Source organism: Scleropages formosus, chromosome 11, assembly GCF_900964775.1.
Source record: "Scleropages formosus chromosome 11, fSclFor1.1, whole genome shotgun sequence".
NCBI classification, from domain to species: Eukaryota; Metazoa; Chordata; class Actinopteri; order Osteoglossiformes; family Osteoglossidae; genus Scleropages; species Scleropages formosus.
This window is the reverse complement of record NC_041816.1, coordinates 1,702,279-1,723,901: the sequence shown is the minus strand read 5'-3', so window position 1 is coordinate 1,723,901 and position 21,623 is coordinate 1,702,279. Positions and strand designations below refer to the sequence as shown.

The following is a 21,623-nucleotide window of genomic DNA, read 5'->3' as shown; positions in this document are numbered from 1 at the left end:
GTCTGAGATTTGTACAGTAATTTAATTCTCAGCAGCATATAAATTGAAAAGAGCGCAGTCCGACGCTCACCATAACTAAAAATGAAAGCCTATACACTATCTCACAAGCTGTATTTATGGTTATGAACCGAGTGGAACAGCAGGGAGTGCAGAAAAATTTGTGCAGAAATAGGAGGACCAAAACTGTGGGGCTTTTGTTTGTTTGTTTGTTTGTTGAAGAAACTGCCTCTGTTGTTGGTGCTTTATGCGCATGACCTTGAGCGCCCATCTCTGGAGGTCTGCGAGCACCAGTTCAGGGAGGTCAGTCTTAATTGAAGCCATGCGATGCTGCAGCGCTGACAGGTCATGTTGTCAGCTCTATATTGGCTCCCTACCTGAGCTGTCAGCAGAGATCTCCTGAGATGCGTCGAGTCCGCGGCCGACTGCACATTGCTGCAGCTCCGCAGGACTCCCAAAAACCCGCACGCACACACGCACGCACACGCACACACACACACACACACACACACATGCGCGCGTGCGCACACGTCTCACTCCTTTATCACTTACATTGTTTACTCGTTTAGTGTCACATTCTCCTTCTTCTCTTCACAGAGCTTGTGTGTCAGTGCAACTCCAGCAAGGAGCTGAAGGTCCTGAGTACTGAACATTGAGTGACAGTACTGTTACAAAATACCCAGATGTGAACAATATAAAATACTATAACAATAACACTGTTTTCAAAACAGTTATTATACCATATCCTGAAAGTCTTGTTCTCTCTTCATACAATTCAATCTGAATGCATAATAATAATAATAATAAAAATAATAATAATAGTAATAATAATAATAATAATAATAATAAGAAAAATAATAATAAACTATAAGAAAAATAAAAATAATACAATTATTATTATTATTATTATTATTGTTATTGTTATTATTATTATTATGCGTTTATATGGAATTTACATTTTCTAAGGATCCATGAAAAGTAGTATATATGCTCAGTGATGCTTCCTGTTAATGACCTGTACAGGGAAGTTATAAATGATTTGCTTTAGTGAGAGATCAGTCGATGTCAAGCAGCAGTAATTTTCACTTTGCAGTCTGGCTCCATCCTGGACGCTGCGTGTTAACTCGGGTTCAAGGATTGGCGCTATGTGCCCTTTAGATGTAATGTACGGGTGTGGACAGCAGGGGGCACCACAGAGTCAGAACTGGGATAAATCAGTGCCTAAATCCTGTAATTCACGTACACGCCAGTTGACCAAGGTGCCACGTGCAGGTGTGACTTACTCTGGTGTGATTCTGGTGTAATAAATGTCAGATGTACGACCTAGTCTGCATTTTAGAGTCTTAACTTTGAGCACAATTTCAGAAAATAACAATTGTTGACACGCAGCTTCTCACACTTCAGATATCAAATATATGCTTTTCTGACTGTTTACTTATTGTTTGCTTTCATCGCCCTGCATTATTGAATCAAATCACCTTTTGAAAATAAAATTTCGAACTCAATGCACATTTCCCTCCTAAAATATTGTAATTAAGTTTAGTGCGCCTTGGTATTTGATGAAGGAACACAAAAAAAGTGATAATGAATTGAGTTTTTTGGGAGTAAAGTAGTGCAACTGAAGATTGTGATACTCATAGTATAAGTTTTAATAAATCACTGTTTGTTATTCAGAGCAGATGTCCGCTGTTGTAAGCTGTCGGAGAGAAAGTGTAGTCACTTACATTTCCATATGCTGCACGCCCGACCATGTTTCTGACCTAGTCTGTGCTCTCTCCAGTGGCACGTCTGCTGCCACTTTGTAACATGGAAGAAAATAGAACGCTGGCAGTGGGGCCAGAAAATTAGGCACCTAAAAATAGGCCTAAATAGCGGGGGATGGGGGTGCATGCAAACGTATCTGGGCTGTTAAGAGTAAGTGCAGAGGAAAGAAAAGCCTGCAGGGGAAAGTCACGGGAGGGCAGAAGACTGCGGGACCGTGGCTAAGTTTAAGGATGAGCCTGACCGACACAAGTCTTCGGTGGTCTTTGAAGGCAGGGTGCTGTCTTGTTCGGCCGTTGTCCACAGGGTCCACCAGCCGTGATGGATCCCCAGGAGCGCCGCCATCGTGCACATTCTGCAGATGCTCCTTTCAGGATGACTCTGCCCTTTGTCTCTTTTCTTACCTTGCAGCCAAGGGAGCGACGGCATAATCCCATGAGTGCAGAATTACAGTATGCTGCTAGAACACACTAAAGTGCATATTCAAGTGCGCACACTTCTGAAGTCTACTTGGAGCCACAGCTGCAGAATTAGGGTGAGTCATCTGTACTGTATGAAATGTTTTGTTTTGAGACGTACGCCTCGCCTCAGCAATACAAACGGATCCACCCGAGTGACAGTTTATTATGAAATATGACTTGTACGGCGCCGTTCTGCATTGCACCCTCCTCCATCCGAAGCTATCAGTAGAATCCCATTTGCGGGATGCTAACACTCACTCTGAGAGCGTGAAACAGGGACCGGTTGCATAAATCCACTGACAACTGCACACCAGTACAGCGAAACAGCTTGAGAACAAGGCCGGTGGCAGCCCATGTCAGACGTGAAGAGGAGACCTATGCATGCTTCATATGTATATTCACATGTACATGATTATGAGTGAACGTATTACTGCGAGCCACAAACCACAGAGAAATCAAGCAAAGACAATAGAATCACAAAGAACGTGTTAAAATACGAAAGGAAGCAAAAAAGCTAAGTATTTCATATTTAGTTTTGGCACAGTGACACAGTGGAGAACTCTGGTGGCTTAAAGCTCCTCTCTTGTAGGTTTGGACATGGGTTCCAAGCAGACATAATCTGTGTGGGGTCTGCATGCTTTCCCTGTGTTTGTGAAAGTTTTCTCTGGGTGCTCAGGTTTCCTCCCACAGTCCAAAGACATGCATTTTAGGTAGACTGGTGAGTCTAAATTGTCCTTGGTGTGTGATTGTGAGTGAATGTATAAAATAGCTCCGTGGTGTCAACGTTTAAAAAATGTCGAGCATCTCATCACAGTTTGTACAGCATTGCATGTTGCCACGGACAGAGCTGTCAGCTACTTTTGAATTAACAACAATACTGATAAGAATATTACAGTGATATAATTATAATATTTAAGAGTAACGGTACGTATCGTAACAGCGTAGTCGTGTTGGATTAAAGTGTCAGCTAAATGAACAAGTGTAGAAATAAACAAGAACATCAACAATAATAATAATAATAATATACTGACTTTATTCACAATGGACAAAAATGAATCCTAAAAATGCAGCTTGTTTTTAAACGCCATCAAAGATAATGTGTAATAAACACAAAGAGTAAATTATCTCAGAAACTATTATCTCGCGAAGCTCTTCGTGAGGTTGTATTAGCTGACCTCTCCGAAAGGTATTTCAGTGCCATTCAAGTACACTTGAACCATCAGTACAGACTAAAGCACTGAACCAGGGACACCAGGGGTTTCGGGGTCAATCCAGGACAGTGAACCAATTAGCACTGCCTGAGCAGCTCTGCACTGCCCTTATGTCACTCTGGGTCTCCTGGTCTGAGAAGATGGAACTCAGCTCAGTACATCCAGTCAGCCCTGCACAACACACCATACTTGCTTTGGCACATCTTAACATTGTCACACTTCAACATTGGGCCAATTATTATAATTTATTCACCTAGCTCATACTTTTCTCCATAGCAATTTACAGTGTTAGGTTTGTATACTAAATCATTGTATACTTATTTACAGTAATTCTCACTTCCACATATTCTATATTTATAATGATTTACCCATCTTTGCAGCTTTTTACTGTCTCAATTCAGTGTAAGTACCTTGATCACTGGGACAACAACAGGAGATGGAATTCAGACCTGAGTCCTTCATCTGCAAGACAGTGTCTCTTACCATCACCCCCATAAGAAGATGGATATCTTTGAGAATATCCTATAAAATGTAAGGGAGGCAGTAACTGCATATAATAGAGCTGGCACTTGTACCAAAAGATGTGGTGAAGGGTGTTTACACAAGCAATCCTTCTTATGCACAGTGAGCTTCAGCGCCGTGCTGTGTCAGGCTGCACCTTCTGCTTCTGATGTTCCTGCAAGTTTGCTTGTTATAATGTGTTAACTTGACTGCGTTTTATATGAATAAAATGGTAACATTAGCGGAACAAGGTAAACATTAGAGCCAAGGGCATTCTGAGGGCTGATGAGTCATGCACTCCTCTCAACTATAACACAAAACATTTAGACTGTTTACCAAGAATCTTTATTATAATGTCTTCCTTGTGGTTCAGCATTAGTGGAATTTTCAGGAATCCGTAAAACTGATTGTTTTCATAACATATTTCATTTCTCAGTCATTCATAGACAGGGTGCTACATGGAGACATGCCCAAGTGGTCAGTTGCCCACTCTGTTAGTCAGACAGGATCACAGGGAGGCAGTTTGAGTTCTATAGTTCATCCCATTGCTATCTGCACTGATTCCACCCCAGAAGGTGAGCATTGCTGTCCTGCACTAGAAAGTTTCCATCCCAGAATTTCGTTGCCAATGGACGATGAGGTGGATGGAGTGAAACAATGGAAGGTGATGACACAGCATCTGCTCCATTAGGACTGTCATTATGCCACAGCTCTGAAAGCTGACAATGAAAGCATTAGCTAAAGATCTCTGGTTGATCTGAGGATGCTGAAGAAGAATGGAGAGACTCAATTTGCTCAGCTATAGTAGACCAATTCTAAAGACTGCACTGGATGCTTCTCTCAGTGGGTGATCCTTCCAGGATCAAGCGAACAATCCTTTAATGGTGGAAAACTGATCTGCAACAGCCCTGTAAAATGGCATGGAATAACATGGTGCTGCACTATGACGCGTCAATATATACATACAAAGAGTTTTATAGCACGTGTGAGCCATCCAAATGTACGGCACTGCATCTTTTTCTAGTACCCTGGTGTGATGTATGTCTAACATATTGCAAACAAAAGATACAAGTGGAATAGTTTTAAAAGTAATGCTGGTCAAACTCATCTAAGTGGAACTATTTTTATTCCTGGCTCTGAAATGATGGTTGGACATGTACAGTGAGGAAGGGCTTAGGAGTTTCCAGAGCTTGGGTGCACAGTGGAGCATACCCTGGGGGAGAGACTGCATTACCACAGCAGTTTCACTCAGGCAGAAGTCCCCATTAACTCAGAAAGAAATGCAGAAATGTTAGAAAATGCGCAAACACTTGTTTCTTTGTTGTGACGAAGTTGTGAACTAGAAACTTGGGCCAAAAAATGCTGATTATTGTGTTCATGACAGTACTGAAGGCTGCGAACAAAAGAAAGGCAGAATTAAAAAAAAATACAAATCACTTGTAGCGTACTCAAATATATATATACTATATATACCTTGAAATGATGACTGTTTCTTTGACATCTTAAATCTGGATAAATACAATTTAACACTGACATGCTGAGCAGCAGACACATAGAGACGTCCTCTAGCACAAAGACTGACTTTAAAGGTGTTTAACAGAAGAGGATTTGTAGAATATGTGTATCACCTCACGTCTGAAGAATCAAATCTGGCATTAAAAACAAAAGAGCACAATAGAAAATCAGAGAGACTCATGAAGATCACAAGAAAGGGGGAGAAGCTCTGCTGATACGATTTGAATGCTAATCACATTTTGGAGTGCGGTTTCCAAATTCTAAAACTGAAAGGAGACACGGATGGTGAAATCACAGGTGCGTTTTCTGCTGTGGGTTGTGGAGGAGCCTGACCACGTAGCTCAGGGAGTCGATGCTGGAGAAGGCCAGATACTGGCAGCACAGCCAGTCCTCCAGGCTCACGCCACCACTGGTGTCCAAGGAGCGCTCCGCAAACTTAATCATCATTAGTGTCTGTTTCAGATCCAGCCAGTTCTGCAGGACAGCTTCCATACCTATGGGGCTGGAGCTGGTGGACAGTGCCTGGAAGAGGTCCTCCCGCGGGCCCCATAGCAGACACTGCAGGCAAACGCGGGCCTCCATCATTTCTAGGCGATCTGATGGGTTGGCACGGAGCAGCAAGTGAGCTAAAGTCTGCAGGCCTGGTGAGTACAGGGAGCGGGCTGGCAGTGGGGGCAGAGCAGCGGCCGTGTACTCCTTGTCTCTGAGCTCAGGAAACTCCTCAAATGGGTTGTGTAGGTGTAGCATCTCATAGATCAGGATGCCAATCTGGAACTCATCACATTTCTTGTACTGGGTGGCAGCGACTATCTCCGGGGCGATGCGGGACCGATCCTTGGCTGCCTCGAGTTCCATGAGCTGGCTCTTCAGCTTGGCCTGACCAAAGTTGCTAATGAGGAGCCGGGCAGGGCAAGCGGAGCTGGCAGTCTGAGCGCTGGAATTCATTGCATCCCAGTTACTGGGACTTCCCAGTTGGCAAGGCACCAGCAGGAGGTTCTCCAGCCTCAGGTTGCAGTGGGTAACATGCTGAAGCTTCAGGTGCTCCAGACCTTGACACAGTTGTAGCAGGAGCAGACAGACCTGGCGCTCATATACATCCGGGTTTTGCACGTGCCGGGTCACCCCCTCACGTACAAAGTCTGCCACTGTCTGGAAGGGAACCTCCTGGGTGATGACCACTACTCTGTTGCACAGGCCACTCGGTGTGTCTTCATCATCTGACTTGTTTGGTTGTAATTCAGTTTGTTCGTTTGACCTTGGCTGACCTGCCGCTCGATTGTGTGCTCCTGTTTGACTGGGCTCCATTCCCTTCTTGCCTGCAGCTTTCTTCTGAGCCTCGTTCTCCCAGAAAAGCAAGCCAGCAGGCAACGTGGCGATGAAGTTACCGCAGTCCTGCTGGATATTGAAGTGCTGACCCATGCTTTGCCTGACTGTAATATCATGTAGCAATTGCCACTGGGTCTGTTTCACTTTACCCCTGCACACCTAGGGACACCAGGAAAGACAGAAAGCAGAGAGCTAGTAAAATGCAAATAAAGAGTAGGATATTTATAATATACAAAGAGGCTATGCAAAAAGGGCATAGAGCATTAGGTGTCATGGGGGTTAAGGATGTGATCCTCCCTTCGAAAATCAGCCGAAGTCTCAGGAAAGCCTAGACTGCAATGTTGAAAAAAACATGTGACACGTAATTGAATGAATTGAGGTTCACCTTGATAGCATAGAGAACTTGTGGATTCTTGGCATAGGAAGCAGAGTAGTAGACTGCATCTCCGGCCTCGCAGCAGGGCTTGCCACTGGTGAGCCGGAAATCCGACCAGTCGTCTATGCCAAATTGCCGTTGGTCCTTGTGCAGTTCAGCGAAGCGTTCCTGGCACTTCCCGGAAAGTTTACCCAGCATGTCCCTGTGCAGTCCCCGTATCCGGTTGCCCATCTCCTTCCAGCTGTCCATACCTCGATAAAGTGGCAGTCTCTGGAGCTTGGACGTACAGTCCCTGGCTGCGACCTTGCCGGAGGTCACCAAGGACTCTGTGCTGCGGGTGCCCCTGTAGTCTACTCTGATAGATGGCGCTGTGGTTGACAGAAGGCAGGACAGGCTGTTTGCTGGCCTTCCCGTCAACATGCTTGGGACCTCTAAAACATCTTGGGACTCATGCTCTGGAGGGTGGGACTCAGAGCTGAGGAAGGAGCTCTGGCTGGCTGTCTCCCAGGTGGAATCCAGATCATACATAGGGTTAACTATGGTCAGATTGGGACCACTGGGCTTCACCTCACCTTTTGGTTGCACAACTGACAAGCCCTTCTCCAGCACCGACGAATTCGTATGGGCTGTAGCAGCCGTCTTTTTGGGCAGGAGAGGCGGTGCTGCTTTGGATTCAGTATCTCCAGGATGCAACGTGTTATCTGTGGCCTTGTAGTTTCTGGGTTGCTTTAATGGAGTCATGTTGGCCCTAAACAGGCCTGCAAGACACCAGAGAGATCACAAATAAATGTAACTTGGGAGACATGGCTACTTTTAGTAAAATATTAAAGCGTGACTAGAAACGACGCCAAGACATTCTGGTTGTCTTCCAAAATGAGTTGTTTGTTTCAGAAACAAATAACCCAACATATGATCAAATGTTCACTTGGAAAAAGACTAGCTTGGAAAAAACACAACATGGAAAGAAACTGGTCATATTCATCCTTATTTAATAGTGATCCTACCTAGGTTGGTGTAGGTGGGACTGCAGGTGGATTTTGAGGATTGGGACTGGTTGGCTACTTCACTGAGACCTTTTAAGCTGGTTTTGCCTTTGAGGGCCGACACTGGGAGTATAGGAGCGCTGCATGGCTCCTCTTGTTTTCCAGGAGCAGTAGAAGGAGCAGGCCCAGTCTCGCTCACCTTCCCCTCCTTTGGCACCTGGCTGTATTTTTTTTTAAAGCGTGTATTTGTAGGAAGTGAGAATACAGGAAGTCCAAAGTACAAGTGAAGTAAGTAAAAGAAGAAACACAGGAGGAATGTTTGTACTGCTTTTGAGAAGGAAAATCAAAATAATTTTTATATACAAGGAAACGTACAGTTGACATAATGATATAAATGTTTTTAAAGCACTTTACAATTTAGATCATATTTTGGGAATCAAAAGTCATAGCACTATGAAAACTTTAGAACGAAAAGTAAAAATGTCATGAACTATCAAAGCTAACTGACCACTAAAAACTGAATGTCAGATTGCAAGGCAAATGCAACATATTTTTCCACAGTAACCTGGGTCGTATAAATTTTACTTAGAAAAATATTTTTAATATTTCACAGAGTCATCCTGCCTTTCGTCTGAGTTAAGATGATATCTTCTAAGTTCAGACACACTCCTAAGACATAACTAGGACATCACACAGCCGATTTACCTTCCAGGTGTGAGGACATGAGCATTCTTTAGAATTGAAAAATGAAATATTTTTAAAGACCTTTAATGATGCTAAGTGCAAGCAGTGTTGCCTATTTGTGCTAACCTCAAGATGTTTTTCAAAAAATATTCAAAAGAAACTAATCACGAAACTCAGGAAAAACTCAGTTAATAGGTTGCCCTTGCACACAGCAAAGTAAGATTTAGTACTGTCTTATGACCCACTGGAGAAGGAATACAATGAAGTGACATTTTTTTCTTTGTGTAAAAGTCCATTACATTAAGATTTAGCGAGTCAGCATTTCTCAGCAATTTTTCCTCAGCACCTTTGTGTGAACTGAATTTGGAGTAAAGTTTTGTTTGTTCTTTACTTAAAGGACTTTCAAACTGAGCACTTTTCCCATAAACCTTATATTACTTTTGCATTACAAAAGAAAAATATAAAAACTAGAAAACTAAAATAAAATCCAGCACAGTGGTGTCAGTGTTAATTTGAAAAGGTGGCATCACGCACTCAAGATACTAGAAAGGTATCGAGACTGTATGCTAGGGGATAGTAGGGGATGGAGAAACCCAGGTTTGGGGAAATCAATTTAAAAGAAGGATTATAGAGTGAACCAAATGCCTGATGGAACTGAAATTCCATGTGATCTGCCCTAACTACATTAAATACTTTCTCAGGTTCTTTAAAAATTTCAATCAGGTTAACAATTCGTTTGTTTTCCACCTCAAAAGCATTCATTGAAAGTCATTATTAATGATCACATACATACCTTCTCAAATAAAATCAGAAGTACATAACTGGGATCATGCTGAAAAATATCACCGAAATATGACTGCATTCAAACTAAAGGTGAATGATTGCATTTCAGTGTCAAGAAGCGACTTGCAGAAGCGGCTTGCGTTCAGAGGCAGAAGAATTTGCAAACAGTTGGGAGAGCCACCTCCCTGTGAGCAAATATGACAAACACACACCAGGAAGAGGAAGGTTAGGTAGGGGAAGGTCAAAGTCTCAGATCTTACCCACTGTAGTGGCTCACACAGCTCCCCATAAATGCAGCTTTGTGGAAGAAGCACCTCAGCAGAAGTTGCTTTCCTGGAAGAGGAGGCCTCCCGACGGAATCATGACTCTCCCCTGGCCCGCTTGTTTGTGCCTGCCGCGCCGAAATCACTCACCTGTCCAATGTGTTTTGCCTGTGAGCCTCATGTTCACCTGCCAGCCAACCAGATCCCTCTTCCGTAGGAAGGAGCCTTTCATTTAACCCTTTCTTTGCCTGCTAAGTATTTCGATCCAAACAATCACCGACCCCTGTGGCTTGCCAGCATAGTGACTCCAACCACGTCACTCCTGTAGGGACACTGAAGCATCTTCACTCTATGCTGGCAGTCAAATTAAAGATCGGAGCAACCAGTCTTTGGCAGCAAAATGTGCCTGGGGTTAAGTTTTTCTGGTGCTCACACCCTGTTCGGGTTAACGTGCTTCCACATGTTTGGAACAGACCAAGGATCCTTTCTCAGATGTGGTAGCCCATCTGCACCATACCGCAGAGGGCGGAAAACTAAATGCAATACTGATCACCGGAGGTTCGTAAAGAGGAAAGGTTCAGGGAAGTCAGATTTGAAAATAGGTATCTGAGCTAAAAAAATTTTTAAACGGTGCGAAACACACTATGTATATCACTATTGCCTCATCTGAAAACTTAATGAGGAGTTAATGCCGTTTAAACTTGCAAATTAATTTTGACGTAGAAACCACTACATTTTTTTAAAAAGCTGGTATTAGCACTCATGATTTTTTGCGCAATTTAAAAGAAAAAGTTTACACTTCAAACTGAGAAGTTTTGACAGCTGGATAGACATCTGAATCGAATTCTTTTACTTTTTATGATAGTGTAGCTGAGCGTGTATGTGTGGCTCTTTTTTCCGAAATGCTCTGGGGATGGTTGCTTGGTGCTCTGTGAGTTATGGCTTAACTTGAGATGAGCAAGGAACCTGTGATGTCTGGCACTTCCAGAAAGTGATAAAAAGTCGGGAGTGAGTAAAATCCTGTCAAAGGGGAAACAAGCAAAGGAACACAGAAAACGCAACGGAGAGCATAAATGCAAAAAAAAAAAAAAAAAAAAATCCAATTTTATTGGTGATACACATGCGTGTTTACTTAGCAGCAAGACTGAAAAAACAAGGAGAGAGAAAGTCTGGCTGTCATGCCGTAGAGCAGAAGCTAACACTGTGCCTAAACAAAGAATCTTTTCCAAGCAGCGCTGTATCCAGAGCCTCTCGCTCTTTTATGTTTTGGCTGTCTATGCTCTGCATCTGCAGATAAAATGGTATGGTTCTGAAACCACACATTCTGATACTGAGAAAGAAATATTTTTCAGCCTCAGTGTTTCGGATCATGAAGGACTTTGTGTTGCTATTAATTGCTATGCTGAATGTGGAGTGCCCTTTGCATGTATTTCACCTTGACCCTTCCGATCTAATACGATGAAGGCTGAGCCACATAATAGCGAAAACCTAGTAGAATGTGTTATGTCACACGTCATGTAACGTGTAAATGTTCATGCGCCATAACTTTATGATCATGCCCGGGTAAGCCTTTACACAGCTGCTACTCCTATATTGTACGTAAATGTCTGTGCATCTCAAAAAAAAAACAAAATTGTAGGAAGGTGATCAGGAGTCATCTATTCTGAGTTTTATGCAGCTACTTGTGTGATGAATATTGGTGCATATAGTGGAAAGAAACTAACTAACTGTACTTAAGAGTCACACGTTTGCAGCTGTCTCCCTTTCTCCTAACGCAACACACAATTGTATTCTCCGAGATGTGTGTCGCTTTGGAGAAAAGAATCTGCTAAATGAATAAACGTAAAAGTAAATGTTATACTGACAAGGACTTGTGCAACGAAAATCCTGGCAATGTGCATTCTTACATATTTTTATTTGTTAAAGGAAGGCATATGCTCACACATTCATGGAGAGCAATACGAACAATGTATTTATTAAATTTGTTTTTGGCTTTGTAGAATTTGACAAAGTATCTGCCTTAGATCTGCAGAACCTTCAAAGCTCTCATCATGCTCATCTAAGTTCTGGATCATCAAGATGTAAACACTGCATCAGAAAATGCACAAAATACAGTCATCATGAATCCATGCTTGTGAGAACTCTGTAATGTCCATGTGTTTTTTGGAAGACCTTTTTGGAAAAGGTTGATCCATCTTGTTATTTTGGTGGCCATGGCAATAATAGGTCATGATGGAGGGCCACACTTTCCAAAAATTCTTTTAATCCTTCATATATAGTTATAATTATGCAGAAAATACGGCGAGCATGACTGAACCCTGAATCTGAAATGTACTCTTGCAGAAAATGTAAAAATTTTACAGGGAAATTGAGGAAATTGATGGAAAATGTGGTTGCTGCATAAACAAGTTTGATTTTGTAAACAAGTTGATTTTGTAAGGCATCTTCAGAAAAAACTGTATGACGAATAGTAATAATAAGGCAATAATAAGGGAATTTTGTGTGTTTTTTTGGGTGTACAGTAACTGTTTTGGGCCTTGCTGCTATCAAACTACATTTTCATTTCATTCGTACCTTTCATTTGTCTTTTTTTTTCAGAAATAGCTACAATACAAGCACCTTGTAGAGGTGCATTCTGTAGCATCATGGCTAGAGCTGCTGGCTTCGAGCTCCAGGGTTGCTCATTCAAATCCTGGCTCCAGCTGTTGTACTGTTAAGAAACTTGCTAACTCTCTAAGTAAGAATAAAGAATTAACCAGCTGCATAAATGGGTGAATAGCTGTAAATAGCTTAACACTGTAACTCGCTTTGCAGAAAGCTGTCAGTGGAATGAATAAATGTTCAGAATATAGTGGTTAAGGCCATCTACTTCAGATAAATAGAAGAAAGAAACCTTCAAGCAACAAAATTAAGTAAAATGTTAACGGTGAATTTGTACATTAGATTTTCTGGTAATATCCCAGAAGTTCAAAATTTACCACTGAAAATAACTAGAACAACATTCATGGATTCTATAAACAAAGTGTGTTGGTTATGTGTCTATTTTCGGTGCTCGATCAGCCTCTTGCTCATTTCAGCAAAGGGTACCCTGGGTAAGCGAACAGCTCATAAAAGGAGAGAGCTGCTTTGGGGCCTCAGTATCTTTGACAGCTCCTTCATCTTACAACATCAGGCCTAAAGTTTGCGTCCGAGCTGCTGCAGGGCTGCACTAAAACACCACACCCATTGCTAACAAACAACATCACCATCCGCACTAGGTCCTTCCAGGGCTAAGAGCAACGCAGGTCTGACCAACACACCCAAAATGATGATACAATAAGTTATAACAGGCCACAGCTTATACATGTTGGCTCATATTCTGATGCACAGCAGCCAGCAAGTCATTACTGCTTTTCATTAGGTAAGAGCAAATGTGGGTGTGGACTGTAATGCTGGGATTCAAGTATTTAGTTCAATTTTAATGAACACATACTGGGTTGTCAAGTACTCCTGTATCATAAACAAAAGACAATGAGAACACTGTCAACATATAACCAATAACAGGTTCCTCAGGCCACCTTTCCGTTGGTGGCAAAAATGAACATTAAAATTGTTCCTCCTCTGCACAAACTCATTCTAAACCACACAGATTTTTTGTTATACAGATAGTTTCTGAACTGAAGTTACGCGATGTACTAACAGAACAAAATATTTACAAAAAGCCCTTGATAAAATTCTGCAGCAAGTGCATTCCCCCATAAAAAATTAAATACGTTGAGTTTTGAGTAAGTTTAACTAGTTTATTAGTTTATCTCCCGTTCCACCACATCCCAAAGGTGCTCTAATGGATTGAGATCTGGTGACTGTGGAGGCCATCTGAATATAGTGAACTCATTGTCATGTTCAAGAAACTAGTCTGAGATGATTTGAGCTTTGTGAAGGCTCGTTATCCTGCTGGAAATAGCCATCAGAAGATGGGTACACTGTGGTCATAAAGGGATGGGCATGATCAGCAACAATACTCAGGTAGGCTGTGGGATTTAACCGATGCTCAACTGGTACTAAGGGGTCCAAAGTGTGCCAAGAAAATATCCCCCACACCATTACACCACCACCACCAGCCTGAAACATTGACACAAGGCAGGATGGATCCATGCTTTCATGTTGTTTACGCCGAATTCTGACCCTACCATCTGAATGTCGCAGCAGAAATCGAGACTCATCAGCTAAGGCAACATCTTTCCAATCTTCTTTTGTCCAATTTTGCTGAGCCCGTGTGAATTGTAGCCTCAGTTTCCTGTTCTTAGCTGACAGGAGTGGCACTCAGTGTGGTCTTCTGCTGCTATAGCCCATCTGCTTCAAGGTTCAACGTGTTGTGCATTCAGAGGTGCTCTTCTGCATACTTCTGGCACCAATAACCATGCCACGTTCAAAGTCACTTAAATCACCTTTCTTCCCCATTCTGATGCTCAGTTTTAACTTCAGCAGATCATCTTGACCATGTCTACATGCCTAAAGGCATTGAGATGTCGCCATGTGATTGGCTGATTAGATATTTGCATTAATGAGCAGTTGAACATATGTACCTAATAAAGTGGCCGGCGAGTGTATACAGAGCTGTGATACCACTAATTCTGAGTTATTCTAAATTATTCTCCCACTTCAAGACTGAGTGATGTAAGTAACTGAAAAGTAATGTGCTTGCAGGCATGATGGGTTCTGCTGGTGCCCGCTGTGTGGTGGCTCTGGGGTTCAAGCTCTGCTTGGGGTGCCTTGCGATGGCCTCGTGTACTGTCCTGGGTGTGTCCCCTCCCCCTTCAGCCTTGCGCCCTGTGTTGCCCGGTTATGCTCTGGCTCACCCCGACCCCACTTGGGACAAACTGCTGTTGACGATGGATGGATGTTGTAAAATCAAATTAGGTTATTTCATCCTGTGTTGTAATGAAATATTTCAAATTAGAGAAGCCATTCAGCTCTTCTATTTATTTCCACTATATTTTAAAAAATAATTTAGTAGGAGGTCAGGTGAAAATACACCAATTTAAATTTGGTCATGCAAAAAATTATGCACATACAATGCAAATAGAAAAACTCAAGAACAATATATTGTCTTTCTGTTGCTGTGTAAACGTTACTAAAAAAACTTCAGAAATCCAGATCTCTTCATTAAACAGAACTTAACACTATTAATTTATAATATTGATAATTATATATCAGACATTACTTTAATGTAAATGTACATTCAGCAGTTGTACCAAAGACAACACCATCTCCTGGTGTCTGCAGTTTACTTAACTGGTGAATTTTTGTATTACAGCATTAATTTGATTTGATGAGTCGTAAAGAAATCAGTCTTCTACAGCAAGTCTTAATGCTGTGTTTGACACCATTAGGTATTCGCACTGTGAATATGGAAACATTGTTTTAGTAAATGCACATAATGCAGTAAGCATGAGGTAAAACTTGTTAGAATTGAACAATGTGCCTGACCTTACATTACCCGAAAGACTGCCTTCTGCTGTTGTGTTGTGGCTCACTTTTTTTTAATGATTGGACCTGCATTGTAGTTCTTGTCTGAGATCTTTGCTGGAGACACTTGTTTGAATGTGTGAAGTTCTTTAGTCGTTGATTTATTTGACTGGAATTGAAATGCTTCTGCTGGCTGCCGCCACATCAATTTCCACTAATTCATCGCAATCAGAGTGATGAGTTGCTGGTTCCTCTCACGTTCGCATTAATATTTTAAGGAAGCCACCCTTATGCTGTGCAAACCCCTGGATGTAGCTTCTAGAACCCAGACCTTGCACACAGTGTGCCATTTTTAGCTTTTTATAAGGTTAAATATTTCACAAGGGCAATTCACTTTAAAGGTCTTTGACCAAGGTCCCTCTTGGGACTTGAACGAGCAACCGTCAGGTTACAGGTCAGGGTCCTTAATCACTACATCTCCTGCTGACCTTTAAGGGACAGTGGAGGAACCCCTCCCTCAGTGGAGGAAATAATGTCACTCCATTTCTATTTTGTCATGAAAGCAACATCTTTCCATCAGAAGCGCTGAACTTCAATCGGAGGTGTGCTTTATCGCTGCAGCTGGACCTAATTTATCTTTCACATTCAGGTTCTTGTTTGATTCTACGTTAGTCGTAAGCCCATCAATGAAGTAGGGGATATTATTCAAGTCATTATGAGCCTTACAGATAGTTACAATAGATCATTTACAACTGAAAGAAAGAAAAATTAATTTGAGCCAAACTTCACTGTAACCTTATTTATTTGCCATTATAAAGCATGTTCTGTTCCTTGTAATTCAATGGATATCGAGACATATTCATTTACCTCCTGTTGATGGAATGGGGATATTTCAGGCCACTTAAGCTTTGATTGATGAGGGACTAGTACTAGTTAAGCACTGCTATACAAGTTGTCTCCAGAGGCTGGTGACAGCTGGCAGCACTGACTGAGCTCAACAATACAGTCTTTTACGCAACCTTTGATGAGTGCTGTTTAAGAATAAATAATTTAGCATGCGACGTCCTGTTTAACAATTATTCTTTTTTACAAGAAATTTCAGAAATTTAGCATTTTATTTGGTCAAACGGACTGACTAAATGTTGCGGACTGTAAAAAGATTGGAAAAGGAAAGAGGCCCTGGGGCACTAACCTTTTTAAACCTTTATCTGCGGTTCTCGCTTTCAGCACACACATGCACCCACACACCTCATCATTACCCTACATCCAGCTTTCTAGCTCTTGAATATGGCCCATAAATAAGGATGTATTCAGTGCGCCGGCAGCTCATCCATCTTGCATAGAAGAACACAGGGAGGTAGCTGAAGATTAAACTGGCACGTCGCCAGCGGTCTCCTTTGTCCCTTCTGTGAAGGAGTCTAGGTTCCAGTCATTTGCTACCAGCCCCTGTTTCAGCATTCACTCTTCTGGCAGGCAGGAGCGAACCTCACGAGCAAGGCGGTCATTGCACAGGCACACACTCTGTGTGCTGAAGCTCATCTCTACAGCTGCGGGACAGTGAGGTCACTGAAGCCTGACAGGTCCATTCAGGCCCAGGGAAAGTATGTATATTTTTAAAGAACACAGCTGATGAAAATGCAAGGACGGGCTACGCGGAATCTCCAAGGGTAAGTGACGGATCCTCTGGTCCGAACCCTGACAGAGAGCGTCGGTCGTGACCAGAGGATAATGTCCCAGGACGGCAGTATTGCGGCTCTCCGGTTCCCGTTGTCTTTACGGATCAGAGTCACCCTGTGCTCACGGGGCCTTTGGGGTGCAAATGACAAAGTTAAAATGACCAAAATAATTTCAGAATAATAATTAAAAAGCGCAGAAATAGAATGTTTTACCATTAATATCTTGGCCGAGACACATGATCTGAGGCTGCCTCAATGCGAAGACTACAAATTGGCTGCGTTGTTCCGAAACTGAACTCGAAAAGCAGGATCCTTATGACCAAAATCCAAAACCCTTTAATGTTTAGAGGATTCCAGCAAGGCAGAATCCAGCAGGAGTGAGAGACATTAGACTCTTTCGCTTATATGAAGCAGTTACCTTTTTGTTTCTTGAAATCCAGCCTTACAACATGGTATCTGAATAACATATGAGGAATGTGCATTTTATCACATCTCTCAGCATGTCTCAAAATCACCTAATATGAGAAATTTCTTTAAAGAATCACATTTTTTTTTAATTTCATCTTCGTTTAAACCGTAAATAGTGTAACTAGACTTGTTGGCACTGACTAAGATTTAAAAATGAAAAAGGAAGTCCTTCATTAAGAGCACATATTGCACTTCTTGATTTTTTTAAGATCTGTGAAAATGCTCGTTCTGACATGCAGTGGGCTTCGCTGTTGTTTCAACCAAACCGATAACCAATCTTTTGACAGACAACCGTGTTTGTAGGGCAGAGTGACGGAAGTCCTGCAGCACATGGTGACTCTGTTTGGGAGCGATAAAGTACAGGGATGCACGCTGAATTAAAGAAGTGAATATTTTCTGTCAGTACAGCCCTGCTCCTTTCTGTCACTGCCGTTTGCTCCCAGGAGACCTGTCTGACAGTTCGCAAAGGAGCCTTTCATGTTGAACAAGACAAGGTAAGCAACGACTATTTGGCAGAGAGACCACATAAAGCAGCAGCATTTCACGAACGCCCACATTACCTTTTGCGGTGTTTTATTATGTCTGTCCAGCGGCTGGAAAATGACAAAGCCAGGTGTCTCCTTTGTAGAAAATAAATGTTTTAAAAATCAATAGTATGAATAATGTTTGCAATTACAGTCGTAATTACAGCGGCGAAAGACAAACTGATTCAGGGCCATTTATCTCCGTTCAAGTTGGATGGCGCCCTCCGAAGTGTGTTACATTCCTTATTGTCTTTGGCCATTTGTGGAGATTATCACGCAGGAGGCGGAAGCGCAGAGGAAGTGTGATTCATAAAAGTGATTCATAAGCTCTGCTCAGAGTGCAAAACAGAGCGATTTCTCAACATTTACTGTCCAAACTCTTCGCCGCTCAATATGCTTTGTGTTTCAGCCCAAGTTGCAAACTCGCTGCGTAACAGATGTTGTGTCACGACTCAGTGCAGGTGTCATCCCGTCACAGGAAGTTGCTGAAACGGTTTTTCGTAGTGGGCAGAAAGTTTCGCGGAAAAAAAAGCTCAGTTTTTGTTCTAATTTGACATTTTATTCACTTGCAGTGTGTCCCTTTCTAGAGCTCGATGCCTCTCCGCTGCGGATCACCTTCAGTGCGGTTCGGTGCAATAGAATCTGTTGAAAAAAGAGATGAACCTTTCTTATGTAATATTAGCGCCGAAATACTAGCGCTTCCTTTTGTAACAGCAGCGGCCCAAGGGAATTGAAAATTCTGAAATCCACCTAGCATTGCCGTAACATTCTTCCGATTCTTCGTCCAGCCTCAGTGGCCGCATCGCGTAGCTGGCTGAAGTGCACGAGCGCTGTCCGACGTGCGATGTCCCATCAGCACCATTGCAGGCACTCTCCGTGATGAAATATTGCGTCACATCTGGTTCTGGATTCTGCTCACCCAGAACTCGGTCCGGCCTGGTCTACGCTTGTATCGTCCACACCCCGTGTCACTTATTGTCTCCGCCGACCGCAAAGAACAGCATCTGATCAGACAGGCAAAGCAGGTGGTAAACATACATGGTCTGAAAATATCTGCTTATCCTTTCTGCATATATCTGCTTTTTTTCCTGTATATTTGTTTATGAAAGCATTCTGCAACAAATATTGTGCCAACAAATGACTAAATGTTGTACTGTTATGGAGATTTTTGCATCTGGAAAATTACATTTGCATTATTATTATTTTTTTCTTGTTTTTTCAAATCACTTTATTGTCACTTCATCAAATCACTTTAATGATTCAATTTTCCTCTTCAGTTTGAGACTCTTTTGTGTTAAAAGATTCATTAGAGTAATTAAATGAATCACAAGAGACATAATTGGGCATAGTAGTAGAACTGCCACAAGCTCTCATAAGGTCACCATGATTTGGAGAGTACAGTAGAAACTGTACAAGGCTCAGCATCAGTAAGCATAAAAAGTAGGCACACCACACATTTTTCTGAAAAAGTGGACCATGGAGACTATAAGAGGAAATGCGGGGTGAAAATGAACGGATGCAGAAAAATATGCATCTGGCATTTTGAAAGAAATATACGATGGTACGTTTGTAATACAGTATATTGTTATTGTCAGCTCACGAGATGATCATACACCGCACTTTGCCAGCTGCCATTTTCTCCTATGGAATATATCTCAGAGTTACCTTTTGTACAACCACCGTCATTTAACTTTAAGATTTATATGAATATAGGAAATAAAAGAAAGAAATAAAAAGGTTAATGTATTCCAAGGTCCCTGGGCACAATGTGAAATAAATAGATTGGCAATCCATGTAGCATCCAAAAGAACACAACACCTTTGAAACCCCACTCTGAGATCCTGTTTATATTGAAATCTACAGCCTAGCATCGCATTCTAGATTAAATCAACAGCTGCAGAATGCAAAAACACCCATTTCTTGCCATTTGTAGATACTTCTCCCCTTATTTTTCACTTTTCATTTTTTGGAGGTGCAAAAGAAGGAGCTAAACAGCTATCAGGAGAAATGTTTATTTGTATGAGCTTAAAAAAAAAAAAAAAAAAAACTGTCACATTTGTTTCTTTCAAATGCTCCCGTTTCATAAGATGCATATGCAGTGCATAGTGTTTTCGCTCTTGTGTTAGATATATGGTTGCAGGAAAAAACTAAACAACTGAATCAGGCTTGATGCTAATTCATGCAAAAGGAGCTGGGGATGCAATAGCTCACCTAGAAACCTTATAAAACACTTCCAACAAACCCTCTGAAGACCAAACTACATCAAGACCATGATGCTTCCAATGTAAAGGACAACAGGAATATATTAAGTGAAGGTACTGACAGTTTAGCTTACTGTATATCCTGTCTGCATAGCTTATAAGAAGAAGCATTTCTCAAGGAGAACATTTCTCTAAGCAGTTGCCTAGCAAATAGCATGGATGCATCTGGTATTTCACTCTACTTGGGGATTTGAGCAGGCGGTTTTAGATATGCAAACACATTTTATTAACACCCCCAAATGACTGTTATTTCTGAAGCATTTAAAATATTTGGTTAGAGTACCGTTGATTCTTAATTAGTGTATGCTTTTACACCATCTATTTTGTGAACAGTGAAGCATTTAACCGTGGAAATAAAAGACATTTATGGTTTATCCGGCTTTGCAGTGCTACACTGGGTGCGGTAATGAAGCCTTGGTTGGCCCACTGGTACACACTTGCAGCTCAGCCTCTGTTGCACTGCACACTGATACCTCTTCACCCTTTTGGTGTGAAATTCCGTCACATGTTACAGTTGGGTTTTCTGATTCCCCTGCTCACGACTAATCATTTTCCACTTATTTTTCCCTGTCATTTCTTATTGAGTTTAAGTTATGCAGCCAAGACAGGGCCAGATGGGATTCTTTTATGTAAATCAGGATTAGCAAGAGGGTAACATTTGTATATTAATCACGCGGCACCTACACGAGATTAGCAGTCTCTGCACTGGGCCAATTGTTTTAAGAGCAGACAGGTGAATTGACTCAGGATTTGTTTGGCGAAGGTTCCCTTTCTCGTTTTCTCCGCTAATAATGTAACCACATGATATTACGTCCAGGGCAGGGATCCATTTGTACCTATTATGAACCGATCGATAGACGGGGATGCCTCTTGAAAGGCTTATGCAGATTCGACGTTCTTTCTCTCGCTCTCTTCCGAGCTTAAAAACCCCCAAAGTGTTCAGTAAAGCATTATCTCTGGAGCCATATCATATGACTTCACACATAAATAAATGTATGAAGTGCAATATATGCAAGGTACATATGGTGATGTGTGTGGATGTTCTAGCATAAAATACTCTCCTTAAATAAAACCTCTGTTCAGTTAATTTCCCTGTACACTTCAGCATTGTTTCTGTTAAGAACACATAGCTGGATCGCAAGTATTTACAGTATTTTCATTAGACTGCGGTACAGTAGTTGCTGATACCCTGTACAGTACTTCAGTGCTGTAGCATCCTGTTCAGATGCTCGCACATCCTTCTTAACAATGTAACTCACTGCAGTTTGGTTTTTCAATCACATGACAAACAGCTCTTAATATACAGCAGAAACAGGGCTTGTTTGCAGACATCTTTATAAAGAGAACACAAGTTAGTTTATTTAGCAGCAGTAGCAAAATATAAT

General features: G+C 41.8%; 1 protein-coding gene across 1 annotated transcript; it reads right to left on the bottom strand.

The window, feature by feature from the left end:
• Positions 1-3,779: 3,779 nt before the first annotated feature.
• Positions 3,780-10,323, bottom strand: LOC108934544 (inactive tyrosine-protein kinase PEAK1-like). The gene is made up of 5 exons (XM_018752447.2): positions 10,297-10,323; positions 10,012-10,112; positions 8,153-8,352; positions 7,158-7,906; positions 3,780-6,931 (listed from the first exon to the last, which is right to left on the bottom strand). Exons 1-5 carry the CDS (start codon positions 10,321-10,323, stop codon positions 5,738-5,740), a joined length of 2,271 nt encoding a protein of 756 aa, XP_018607963.1. The 3' UTR covers positions 3,780-5,737.
• Between the last annotated feature and the right edge of the window lie 11,300 nt (positions 10,324-21,623).